This window comes from Carcharhinus amblyrhynchos, chromosome 16 (genome assembly GCF_965287045.1).
Source record: "Carcharhinus amblyrhynchos chromosome 16, sCarAmb.v2.hapA, whole genome shotgun sequence".
NCBI lineage: Eukaryota > Metazoa > Chordata > Chondrichthyes > Carcharhiniformes > Carcharhinidae > Carcharhinus > Carcharhinus amblyrhynchos.
Genome location: NC_137339.1, coordinates 50824575 through 50837605, shown reverse-complemented (window position 1 = coordinate 50837605; position 13031 = coordinate 50824575). Strand labels below are relative to the sequence as shown.

Sequence of the window (13031 nt, the reverse complement as noted above, 5' to 3'; positions counted from 1 at the left end):
ATAGTACTGTAATATTTTCCCATGATACAGCAATGGTTGCACAATAATCCTGTAATCCAGATTTGTTTTATTATCTTACTTGCTGGCAGGCTTTTGGCAATGAAGCTTTTGCGACTAGTCGCTGCTGATAAATGAGCCAATGTTTGACAGCGCATGTTGTTGCAATCCCTTTTATCAACACTCTCCTTCTGCCAGGATCCCTCAATACTGTCTTCACCAGGTGCCAGCAATATTGCAGCATGGATGCTACTATAATTACTATCATAAGTATTCACTGTACCTTGGTGCCAAGCTTGTCAGGGACCACAATCTTTGTAGTTGCTTTGGAAACAAAGATGCAGCTGCGTTGGTGTAAGTGGGGTGATACTGTTCCGTAATCACTCTTCTCATTATTCTTGGCATAAATTTAAGATAACACCACTCTCCTCATCAAAATCCTCAAATCAAGTCTTGTGAGACCAGGACGTTTACGGAATGCGCTGTGCCCAGAAATAAAACTGTCAGCATCAATTGCCCACTAGACTGATGGTATTGACAAAAGAATGAGTGGGGGATACAAGAGGGGTGGGTTTTTTTAACCTTTTAGGACCAACTAGATGAAATGCAATCACTTTTTCAAGTCCTGTTCTCATCCCATGTCTGGATACTTAAGGCTCTGACACGATGGACTTTTACAGGACATCACTATGTGAGCAGTAAATAGTACGAATTTCAGAAAGGAAGACTCTATAAAAATACTTCGGTCCCAATGTGCCTGACTACCACATACCATCAGCAGAAATGAGCAAATTATGCAAAAAAACTGGAAGGATTCTGTATCTGCTCCCAGTTGGGATACATTCTGGAATTTTTCAGGAATTAAAAGGAATTAGTGATTAATTGAGTAAAACCTAATGCGCAAAAAGAGGGCGAATGTCTCCAGGCTTTCAATAGTTCTTGTAGAAAGCAGTAAGAATAGTCCTGGTTGTAATGGGTCTTGTCTTAGAAATCTACTTGAATTCTTTGAGGGGTTATCTAGGTAATTGTGCAGTTCTGATATTTTTAATATCTGGTTTTAATGCTGTACTGTGCAGTACCCGGCAACCTTCTCCCCACTGCCCCCAAAACAGTGTTTACACCTGAACTTGGTTTGTGTGTTTTCCAAGATTCAGTAGTGGGAGCCCTGCTGTGACACAGCCTGCCTCCTTTACTGACTGTGGCACAAAAATGCTCTTAGCAACAGAGTAAAACAGCTGAGAGACACCCACACATGGAGCAAACCCTGCCAAGAGCGCTTCAAAGACCGAGTTTCCCTGGCAGATTTCCAGAATCTCACCATGAAACCGGATCTTGGGCATATTCCCCTTTGTCGCAGTTGCTATGTAGTTGCAACACACTGTCATATGTTGTGTTCGAGCAATATATATTCTATGGACAGTGTGTAATAGTGTGTGGAGCCTTAATGTGTGTCCTGTAAACAACGCTGGATACTTGTTCTGGTGAGTGCTACTTAACTGGGTGAATAGTACCACAATTGTTCATGTAAATACGTTTCTAATGCTGAATGTAATCTAGTTAGAGTTGAAGTAATTTAAACATCTGTACTCTGTGTTGGGGATGATGGATGGGAAAGAGGAAAGTGTGTTTGTGCAAGAAGTGATTTTTCTAGGTTTGCACCCAGCTCATTTTAACCTTGCCAATGATTGCCCTATACTCAGCCCTTCAGAGGAGGGTTGGGGCCAGAAGGAAGGGACCAGAGAAGGAGCAATGCAGATTAAAGGGGGACAGATGGAATGTGAAAGTAAGGGTGGTCAGATTTGGTGGGAGAGGAGTTGGTGGTAATAAACTGGTCAATTGGGCAGATATGCGTATGTGGGAAGAGGGGCACTGGTAATTGTGAACAGGCAGATTGGGGGCATTGGTGAATGTGAATGGGCAAGTGAGGATATTGAGTGAATGACTGTGAAGGCAGTTAGCGTTGTGGGCAAAATACTGGAAATGCAGTTAAATTGAGAATTGATGACTGAGAAAGAGGACATTGGGACTAAGTAGAAGATAATTGATCATTGGTGAACAGAGAATAGGAGCCAGCATGTGTCAAATCCAATGAGAAGAAGCTGGGCAAGTGGATGGAATAGTAGTGGGGGACCATTATGAAGATAGGGACCATACTACTGTTAGATTTAACATCATTATGAAAAATGACAAAGATAAAACAAGAATAAAGATTCTAAATTGGGGGGAAACAAATTTTATGATGCTGAAAATTGATCTGGTGAAAGTGGACTGGTTACAGCCATTAGAAGGAAAATCAATGGGAGACATTTAAAAGTGGAATTCTACAGGCACAGTGTAGCGATGTCCTCACAAAGGAAACGGGTGGTACTGTCAAACCCAAAGCCCCTGATTATCCAGAAGTAGGGTAAGGTAAAGCAGAAAACAAAAGCTTATGACAGTCAAAAAAAAACAGAATACTGCAAAAAGCCTAGAGGAATATAGGATGTGTAGTTAAAATAAAGATTAGGAAATCAAAGGATGTGAAAAAATATTGACAGATTAAATCAAAGAAAATCCCAGGTATTTTACCGGTACATTAAGAGCAAGAGAATAGCTATGGAAAAGGTAAGGCATATCAGAGATATACTTAGCAACTTATGATGTGGATATGCCGGCGTTGGACTGGGGGTAAACACAGTAAAAAGTCTGACAACACCAGGTTTCAGTCCAACCGATTTTTATTTGATAGTAAACTCACTAGCTTTTGGGGTAGCCCCTTCATCAGGTGAATGGAGAGTTCTGGCCTCAGCATACAAAGCACAGACAGTTTACAGATTACTGATTAGAATGCGAATTTTTACACCTAACCTGCTGTTCAAGTCTTAAAGTGGAAGGAGCACTGATCACAGGTTAAAGAGATGTGTATTGTCTCCAGACAGTACAGTAAGTGAGGTTTTGCAAACCCAGGCAAGCCACGGGGGTTACAGATAGTGCGACATGAACCCAAGATCCCTGTTGAGACTGTCCTCGTGTGCGGAACTTGGCTATCAGTCTCTGCTCAGCGACTCTGCACTGTCATGTGTCGTGAAGGCCGCCTTGGAGAATGCTTACCCGAAGGTCAGAGGCTGAATGCCTGTGACCACTGAAGTGTTCACCAACAGGAAGGGAATGGTCTTGCCTGGTGATTGTCGAGCGATGTTCGTTCATCTGTTGTCGTAACGTCTGCATGGTCTCCCCAATGTACCATGCTTTGGGACATCCTTTCTTGCAACGTATCAGGTAGACAATGTTGGCCGAGTTGCAAGAGTATTTACTGTGTACCTGGTGGTCGGTACACTTCTTTACAGTAATCTGTTCTGTTCAGTATGACGATGGCCCCTCCTTTGCTGGTTTGATGACAATGTTGCGGTTTGTCTCGAGAGCGTGGGTGGCATTGCGTTGTGATCGGGGCTGTCTTGAGTGCGGCTGATGAACCACCAGGTACACAGTAAATACTCTTGCAACTCGGCCAACATTGTCTACCTGATACGTTGCAAGAAAGGATGCCCCAAAGCATGGTACATTGGGGAGACCATGCAGACACTATGACAACGGATGAATGAACATCGCTCGACAATCACCAGGCAAGACTGTTCCCTTCCTGTTGGCGAACACTTCAGTGGTCACGGGCATTCAGCCTCTGACCTTCGGGTGAGCATTCTCCAAGGCGGCCTTCACGACACACGACAGCGCAGAGTCGCTGAGCAGAGACTGATAGCCAAGTTCCACACACATGAGGACGGTCTCAACAGGGATCTTGGGTTCATGTCGCACTATCTGTAACCCCCATGACTTGCCTGGGTTTGCAAAACCTCACTCACTGTGCTGTCTGGAGACAATACACACCTCTTTAACCTGTGATCGATGCTCCTTCCGCTCACATTGTTAGCCACTTTAAGACTTGAACAGCAGGTTAGGTGTAAAGATTCGCATTCTAATCAGTAATCTGTAAACTGTCTATGCTTTATATGCTCTGTCTGAGGCCAGAAGTCTCCATTCACCTGACGAAGGGGCTAACCCCGAAAGCTTGTGAGTTTACTATCAAATAAATCGGTTGGACTGAAACCTGGTGTTGTCAGACTTTTTACTTGGCAACTTACACATGGATGCCAAAGATGTGGGCGGGGTTCTCAATGAATACTTCACCAGTGAGAGGGATGATGCAAACGTTCCAGTTAAAGAGGAGGAGTGTGAAATATTAGTAAAAATAAGCATCGTGGGAGAGAAAATAGTAAAGGTACTGGCATCCTTGAAGGTGGGTTAATCAGGGCTAGATGGATTGTATCCCAGGCCGTTGAAGGAAGTAGTGGATGCTCCGAGGATCATTTTCCAATCCTCACTAGATTCAGATAAGCTACTGGAGGTTTGGAGGTCTACAAATGTTTTATCGCTAGTTTAAAAAAGTTGCAAGGTATAGGTCAAATAATTTATAGGCTGCTTAGTTTGACTTTGGGGGTGGGCAAATTATTGGAATCAAATCTGACATAGGTTAAACTGTCACTCAAAGGATCTAGTTATTGACGGATAGTCAGCATGGTTTTGTTAGTCAAATTTTTGAGGAAGTAACTGGAAAGATTTTGTAAGAGTCGTGCCATGGATGTTGTCTGCATGGATTTTAGTAAGGTACTTGACAAGGTCCCATAAGTAAAACACCGTGGATACAGGGGAATGTGGTGAGTTGGACCCAAAATTGGCTCAGTGACTGGAAACATGAACAGTGAAGGGGTAACAGTCCATGGATGTTTTTATGGATGGAAAGCAGTTTCCAGTGATCTTCCACAGGGCAGCGTTGCTGTTTGTGGAAGATATTGGTTTGGACTTAAATGTAGGCAGCAAGATTGGGAGCTTTGCAGATGATAAAAAAAAATGGCCATGTGGTTGATAGTGAAGAGGATAGCTGTGGACTCCAGAATAATATCAATGCTTTGGTTGAGTGGATGGAAAAGTGGTGATCTGGAAATCTGAGGCAATACATTGGGCAAGGGCATCCAAAGCAAAAGAAATATTCAACTGGGAGGGTTGAGGAGTGAGCAACCTTGGAGTGTTCTCTGAAGGTGGCAGGACAGGTAGATAAGGTTGTTAATAAATCATATGGAATGTTTTCCTTTATTGGTTGAGGTAAAGAATACAAAACAGGGATGTAATGATGAAACTGTATAAATACTAGAATCCTGTGTGCAGTTCTAGTCACTACATTACAGGAGGGACATAATTGCTCTGGAGAGCGTACAGAGGAGATTTACAAGAATTTGCCAGAGCTTGAAAATTGTGAAGAGATTGGCTAGGCTGTGGTTAACACTGCTGTCTCAGTGCCAAGGACCGGGATTCAATTCCCAGCTTAGGTCACTGTCTGTGCAGAATCTGCACGTTCTCTCCATATGTGCATGGGTTTCCTCCGGGTTCTCCAGTTTCCCCCCACAGTCTGAAAGACGTGCTGGCTAGGTACATTGGCCATGCTAAATTCTCCCTCTGTGTACCCAAACAGTGTGGCGACTAGGGGATTTTCACAGCAGCTTCATTGCATTGTTAATGTAAGCATACTTGACACGAATAGATAAACTTTGAGGGGGGCTAAGTGGTGACTTATTTGAGGTGTACAAAATTGTTATTTATTTTCTTTATTCATTACAAATGGGCTTACATTAACACTAGTTTCTTACTGTATTTGGGATGGATTTTTGTTTTGGTAAGTTCATTCGCTGGTTGTGATGTTGCTAGTTAGATCAGTCTTTATTGACCATCTCTAGTTGGTGGTGGTTGTTTCATTGTGCCTTCCAATGTCTTGGTGAGCCTTAATTTTTGCCCTTCCTTTTGAGGTTTTTTTTTGCCATCCCTGTAGTTTTTTAAGGTCTGCTGGGTCTTTTGCTCACTGCCACCATGTTTATTGTGTATCTCGGGTTTAGACAAGGGTTTTGGGGATTGTCTATTCTCACAAAGTATGCTACTTGAGTCTGTAGTTTCTAAAAGCTATTGCTGTTTATTTACAGCAAGTATTTACATGTTTAGACCTTGACATGAGGATGGAGCTTCTCTCTTTTCAGACCCGTCTTACTGAAGTATCTTTTATTGCATAAGCATCACATATAGAGTTAGAAGTCTACGGCATGGAAACGGGTCCTTCGGCCCAACCTGTCCGTGTGCCCCCTCTTTTTCAGTTATTCCCAATTGCCCACATTTGGCCCATATCCCTCTACAGCCATCTTACCCATGTAACTGTCTAAACACTTCTTAAGGCAAAATTGTACCCACCTACCTCCTGGCAGCCTGTTCCAGACACTTGTCTCCATCTATGTGAAAAACTGCCCCTCTGGACTCTTTTGTATCTCTCCCCTCTCACCTTAAACTTGTATCTTCTCGTTTTAGACTCCCCTACCTTTGGGAAAAGATACTGACTATCTAGCTGATCTATGCCCCTCATTATTTTATAGACCTCCAAAAGATCACCCTTAAGCCTCCTACCCTCCAGAGAGAAAAGCCTCAGTCTATCCAGCCTCCTTATAACTCAAACCATCAATTCCTGGTAGCATCCTAGTAAATCTTTTCTAAACTCTTTCTAGTTTAATATCCTTTCTATAATAGGGTGAGCAGAAATGCACACAGTATTCCAAGTGTGGCCTTACTAATATTTTGTACAACTTCAACAAGATGTCCCAACTCCTGTATTCAGTGTTCTGATTTGACAAAACCAAGCATGCCGAATGTTGTCTTCACCACTTTGTCCACCTGTGACTCTGCTTTCAAGCAGCTATGAACGTGTACTCCTAGATTCCTTTGTTCTATAACTCTCCCCAGCGCTCTACCATTAACTGAGTAAGTCCTGCCCTGGTTCAAGCTACTAAAATGCATCACCTCGCATTTGTCTAAATTAAACTCCATCTGCCATTCGTCAGCCTACTGGCCCAATTGATCAAGACCCCTTTGCAATCCTAGATAACCTCCTTCACTGTCCACTGTGCAACCCATCTTGGTGTTGTCAGCAAACTTAGTAACCATGCCTCCTAAATTCTTATCCAAATCATTGGTATAAATGACAATAACAGTGGACCCAGCACAGATCCCTGAGGCACACCACTGGTCACAGGTCTCCAGTTTGAAAATCAACCCTCTACAACCAATCTTCTGTCATCAAGCCAATTTTGTATCCATTTGGCTATCTCACCGTGGGTCCTGTGAGATTAGATTTGCTTCCAATAACCCTTCACACCAACATGCTGGACTGCCTTCAACCGCTGCATCTGTGGTGGATGTTTTCTCCCTGTGCTATCGGAGAGAGTGTTCCAGGATTTTGACTCAACAACAATGATGTATGTCCAAGTTGGCATGCTATGTGAATCAGAGGGTGCTTGATTCTTTGTGTCTTCAGATTGTCCTGTTGGTGAGGAAATCCATGTATCCCTGAGCTGCTACAATTTGTAGCCAGGCCTTTTAGGGAGAAGTGCTTATCCAGCTCTCATACCCTACATTTCTAAAGAAATTCTGTACCATTGAAGTAGTGCGCGCAGTCCTGATCTCCATATTACAAATTGGATGTAGAGGTGTGAGAGAAGGTGCTTTACAAGGATGAACTTAGAAGTAATGCACATCAGGAAACAAGTAAAGCCCTTTTTTTTTCTAGCAAATCGAAGGCTGAGGGGAGTGACCTAACCAAGGTCTTTATCATTAGAAAAGTGGTTTGATAGGGTAAGTGTAAGGAAGATGGAATGACACCAAAACTAGGCAGCTGAAATATAAAATATTAATAAATCCAGTAGGGAATTCAGGAGAATTTTATTTAGGTAGTGCTCAGAATTTCCAACTTTCTACCATGTGGAGTGGCTGAAGCAAACAGCGTAAAGGCATTTCCAAAGAAGCTAGAGATAAGCTTGAGAGATAAAGGAACAGATGGAAATGCTAACGCAGATAGATGCTGTGGGGTGGGAGAAGTGTGAAGCATAAACATCGATATAGACTGGTTGGGCTGATTGGCCTGTTTCTGTGGTATACGTTTTATGTAATTGATGAATGGAAGCAACAACATGTGACTGAAGAATTCTGTCTTCTGTTTCCTTCTGTAGATTGTCCAGATAACACACATTGATGGTGCTAGCTATAAAAGTCATCTGGTTGTGCTTCTTTTCTTCACTGCAGCTAACCAGATTTTATCTGTTCCCTTCCCCTGCAGGTCATGCAGGTGGTGCGTGAACAGATAACGAGGTCCCTGAGCACGAAGCCAAACTCTCTGGATCAATTCAAGAGTAAAGTTCGTTGCCTGAGTTACTCGGAGATCCTAAGGCTGCGGCAGTCTGAGAGAATGAGCCAGGATGACTTCCAATCACCGCCAATTGTGTATGTTATTCAGTTATTCTTTGTCTTCACCCATAATTGATGTAGTTAATGTAAATAATAGAGGGAGATTACTTTTCTTATTCAATGCGTTCCAGGACGAGCCTGTTGGGCACTGATCTGCTCATGTATCCGTTTGTTTCATTTACCTCAGAGTTGGAAAATTGTGATCCAAATCCACTCCCAAACTTCTCCACAAACTAAACTATTTTACCCAAAAATATACTTTCATTCATAAAAATCTGTAAAATTACATTCCGTAACAATTCAAATTGGCATTACCAAAGGTGTAAATTTTTATCATACGGACACTGGCGCTCTGAGGTGCCTCAATACAATCACACACGATAGTTGCAAATACATTCCAGGATACCACCTGAAAGGTTATACACCGAGTCCAGGTCTTGATATACCTTGGCAGGTGGACCTTAGACAGTCTTTTCCCCACTGAGCCTTCGTGGCAGCTGGCCCAAGCTTTAGTGCATCCATCAGCACATAGCCCTGGACCTTAAAATGTGCCAGTCTGCAACAATAGGCCATGGACAAATCCTTGCACTGGAAGATCAGCAAGTTTCACTGTCTTTCACCAGCTGATGGTCCTCAAGCAGCAGTTGATGTTTATCTGAGTGCATCCCTGTGGAGCAGGAGTGGGCCATTTGATCCTTCAAGCCTCCTCCACCATTCAGTAAGATCATGACTAATCTAATTGTGGCCTTAACTCTATCCATCCACTATAATCCATGACTCCTTTTTTGATCAGAAAGCTAACTCCTCCTTGAATATATTTAATGCTCTGGATCTGAGAATTCCAAAGACTAATAACCCTCTGAGGATGAGTAGGAATTTCTTCTCTCGGTCTTATTTTCAAACTGTTCCTTCTGGTTCTAGATTTTCCCACAAGGGGGAACATCCTTTCAACAGCTACTCGGTCAAGTTCCCTCATATCTTTTATGTTTCAGTAAGATCATCTATCATTCTTTTAAACTGTAATGAGTATAGATCCAACCTGCACAACCTTTCCTCATAAAACAACCCACTTAACTTAGGAATCAGCTTAGTGAATCTTCTCTGAATTGTCTCCAATGTAAGTATCTCCCTCAAGTTAGGTGACCAAAGCTATAGGCACTACTCTAGGTATGATTTCACCAATGCCCTGTACAAGACTTCCTATTTTTACACTCCAACCACCACCGACTTTTTGTGATTCACGCACAAGGACACCGATTTGCTCTGCAGCCCAGCATTCTGCGGTCTCTATTTCCTTTTAAATGACATTCTGCTTTTCTCCTTTTTAAATAATATTTTGCTTTCCTATTCTTTTTGCCAAAGTAGACAACCTCACATTTTTCCACATTATACTCCATCTGTCAAATTTTTGCCCACTCACTTGTACATACCCCTTTACAAAAATTTTGTATCCACCTCAGTGTGTTTCCTACCTATTTTTGTAATGTCAGCAAACTCTCTGCCACAGAAAGAAGCTACTTAGCCTGCCATGTCTGCACTGACTGGAAAACGAGCCAATAATCTAAACCCACTTTCCAGTATTTAGTCTGTAGCCCTGCAGGTTGCAGCACTTCAGCTGGATATCCAGACATATTTTAAATCAGTTGAGGGGTTTTTTCCTGTACTACCCTTTCAATTCCCGTCAAATCCTTCTACCAATCACTTTAAACCTATGCCCCCATGTCAATGAGCTCTCTGCTAAAATTAGGCCCTTTCCATCTACTCTATCCAGGACCCTCAGTTTTGTATAGCTCAATCAGATCTCCCCTCAGCTTCCTCTGTACCAAGGAGAACAACCCCAGACTATCCTATCTTTCTTCATAGCTGCAATTTTCCAGTCCTGGCAACATCCTTGTAAATCTCTTCTGTACAATTGCATCTTTTCTGTAATAAGGTGACCAGAACTACATGCAGTACTCAAGTTATTACTTAACTAATGTTTTATATAGTTCCAGCATAACCTCCCTGCTCTATTCTATGTCTTGGCCAGTAAATGATAGGACTCCACATACTTTCTTAACCCCACCTTGTCAACCTGTCCTGCTATCTTCAGGGATCTGTAGACATTCATAAGAACATAAGAAATAGGAGCAGGAGTAGGCCATCTAGTCCTTTGAGCCTGCCCTGCCATTCAACAAGATCATAGCTGATCTGAAGTGGATCAGTTCCACTTTCCCGCTTTCTCCCCATGACCCTTAGATTTCTGATAGACAAGGGAATTATCTACCCGTGACATAAATATATTCAACGAGGTCGCCTCCACCACTTCAATGCCTGAGAATTCCAGAGAGTCACCACCCTTTGAATGAAGAAGTTCCTCCTCAACTCCGTTCTAAACTGCCCTCCCCTTATTTTGAGGCTGTGCCCTGTAGTTCTGTTTTCCTTTCTAAGCAGGAAGAATCTCTCTACCTCTACCCTATCTATCCCCTTCATTATCTTGTAAGTCTCTATAAGATCCCCTCTCAGCCTTCTAAACTCCAATGAGTACAGGCCCAGTCTATTCATTCTCTCCTCATAAGCTAACCCCCTCATCTCCAGTATCAGCCTGGTGAACCTTCTCTGTACCCCCTCCAAGGCCAATATATTCTTTCGTAAGTAAGGGGACCAAAACTGCACACAATACCCCAGTTGCGCCCTCACCAGTGCCTTGTACAGTTGCAGCAAGACCTCCCTGCTTTTATATTCTATCCCCCTCGCTATAAAGGCCAACATTCCATTCACCTTCTTGATCACCTGCAAGACTGGATTTTTGCGATTCGTGCACAAGGATCCCCAGGTCCCTCTGCCCTGTAGCATGTTGCAGCTTTTCACCCTTTAAATAATAATCCTTCCTATTATTATTTCTACCAAAGTGAATAACCTCACATTTGCTAATATTATACTCCATCTGCCAGGTCCTTGCCCACTCACAGCCTATCCAGATCTCTCTGCAGACTTTCCGCTAAATCCATCTGCTTGATCATTCGTTCCAAAGTCCCTTACTTCCTCTACACCTCTCACTATCCTCACATTTATTGTGTAATCCTTTGCCTTGTTTGACCTCCCAAAGTGCGTTACCTCACACTTCTGAGTTGAATTCCATTTTCCATTTTCCTGCCCACCTGACCAGTCCATTGATATCTCCTGCAGCTACAACAATGCTGCTCGCTATCAGCCATGTGGCCAGTTTTTGTGTCATCTGCAAACTTATTGATCATTCCCCTTTATTTAAATCATTATATACCACAAAGCGCAAGGGGCTTTTTACTGAGCTCTGCGAAACCCCATTGGAAACAGCCTTCCAGTCACAAAAATATCCATCAACAACTACCCTTTGTTTCCTGTCACTAAGCCAGTTCTAAGTCCAGCTAGCTACATTTCTAAAGGTCTCATGTTTTTTTAAGCACACTGCCATGTGGGACCTTATTAAAAGCCATTCTAAGATCCACATAGATGACATCAACTGTGCACAAACTACTCTCATCAATCCTCCCTGTTACTTCCTCAAAAAGAATCAGCCAAATTAGTCAGACACAATGTCCCTTTGACAAATCCATGCTGACTGTCCTTGATTAATCCATGTCTTTCTAAGTGACTGTTTATCCTGAGCATCATGATTGATTCCAGTAATTTACCCATTACTGAAGTCTGTCTGACTGGCCTGTGATTATCTGGTCTATCCCTCTCACTCTTTTTTTTTAAACAAAGGTACAACATTAGCCAGCCTTCAAATCCTTACCTTTATCCAATGATGTTGGAAAATGATGGTCAGATCTTCAGCAATTTCCTCTAACTTTTTTTTAAAAACGGCCTGGGATGCATTTCATCCAGCCCTGGTTATTTATCCACTTTCAAGGATGTTAATTTCCTGTTAATACTTCCTCTCTCCCTATGTTTATCTTACTTATTTTGGCTACAATACAATTAACCCCTTCAACCAAGTCATTAATAAAATCATAACTGGTTGAGGTCCAGTGCCTGGCACTGCACTACTTACTAGTTAGCACTAGTATGACCAGCTGAAAAAATCCCATTTATCCTGACTGTTTTTTAATAGTTAGCCTGTCCTCTATCTATGCTAATATATTGACCTCAACACCATAAGTTTTTATCTTGTGTAGTAACCTTTCACATGGTACCTTACCCACTGTATGCATTTAATGTTCAGGTTGAAACTCAACACAAATCGCTGCATTTCTTCTCAGACTTTCTTTGCAAAGGAACATTTGAGAAGGAGGTGAGCAATTATCTCCTCCCCACTCCCCACTATAGCTGCATCAAAGGCAATGTATGGGAGGGGTGAGACTCTGGTCTTGCAGGATAGATCTGATAGGAAAGGCCTTCCTCATCACCAACCAAGCTGTGTCCTGGTCTTTGAAAGTTTTGGTGACTTTGACAGTTTGCTGAGAGAAACATCCGACAGGATCCATCACGTCCTTTTCCCGCAGGGCCTCGAAAATGGACTTGTGGTCAATGGTGTTTTTCTGCATAAACCTCTTGAGAGAGGTGGTGCAACACTGTCCAAAAGACTGGAATGTTCTGTAACAAAATAGGAAGACCCATCCTTCGCAACACCAGGGATAAATGGATCCTCAATACAAAAACATTCGCTGTTTGTATTCTGAAAGTCTGTAAGCAGCTTGATGCAGCTGCAAACAAAAGGTGGCCATCAGGATAAGGGCTTTGTTAGGCATGTTTCTTTTCTCCCT

General features: G+C 42.5%; 1 protein-coding gene across 5 annotated transcripts in view; it reads left to right on the top strand.

The window, feature by feature from the left end:
- The window catches only part of LOC145354005 (engulfment and cell motility protein 2), a 174212-nt gene that overhangs the window by 134107 nt on the left and 27074 nt on the right, over positions 1–13031 (top strand). For all 5 annotated transcript variants that reach the window (XM_080205078.1, XM_080205076.1, XM_080205077.1 and 2 more), the window contains one exon: positions 8177–8340. In XM_080205078.1, coding sequence (XP_080061204.1) covers positions 8177–8340 — 164 coding nt within the window. The remainder of the gene's footprint in view (positions 1–8176; positions 8341–13031) is intronic.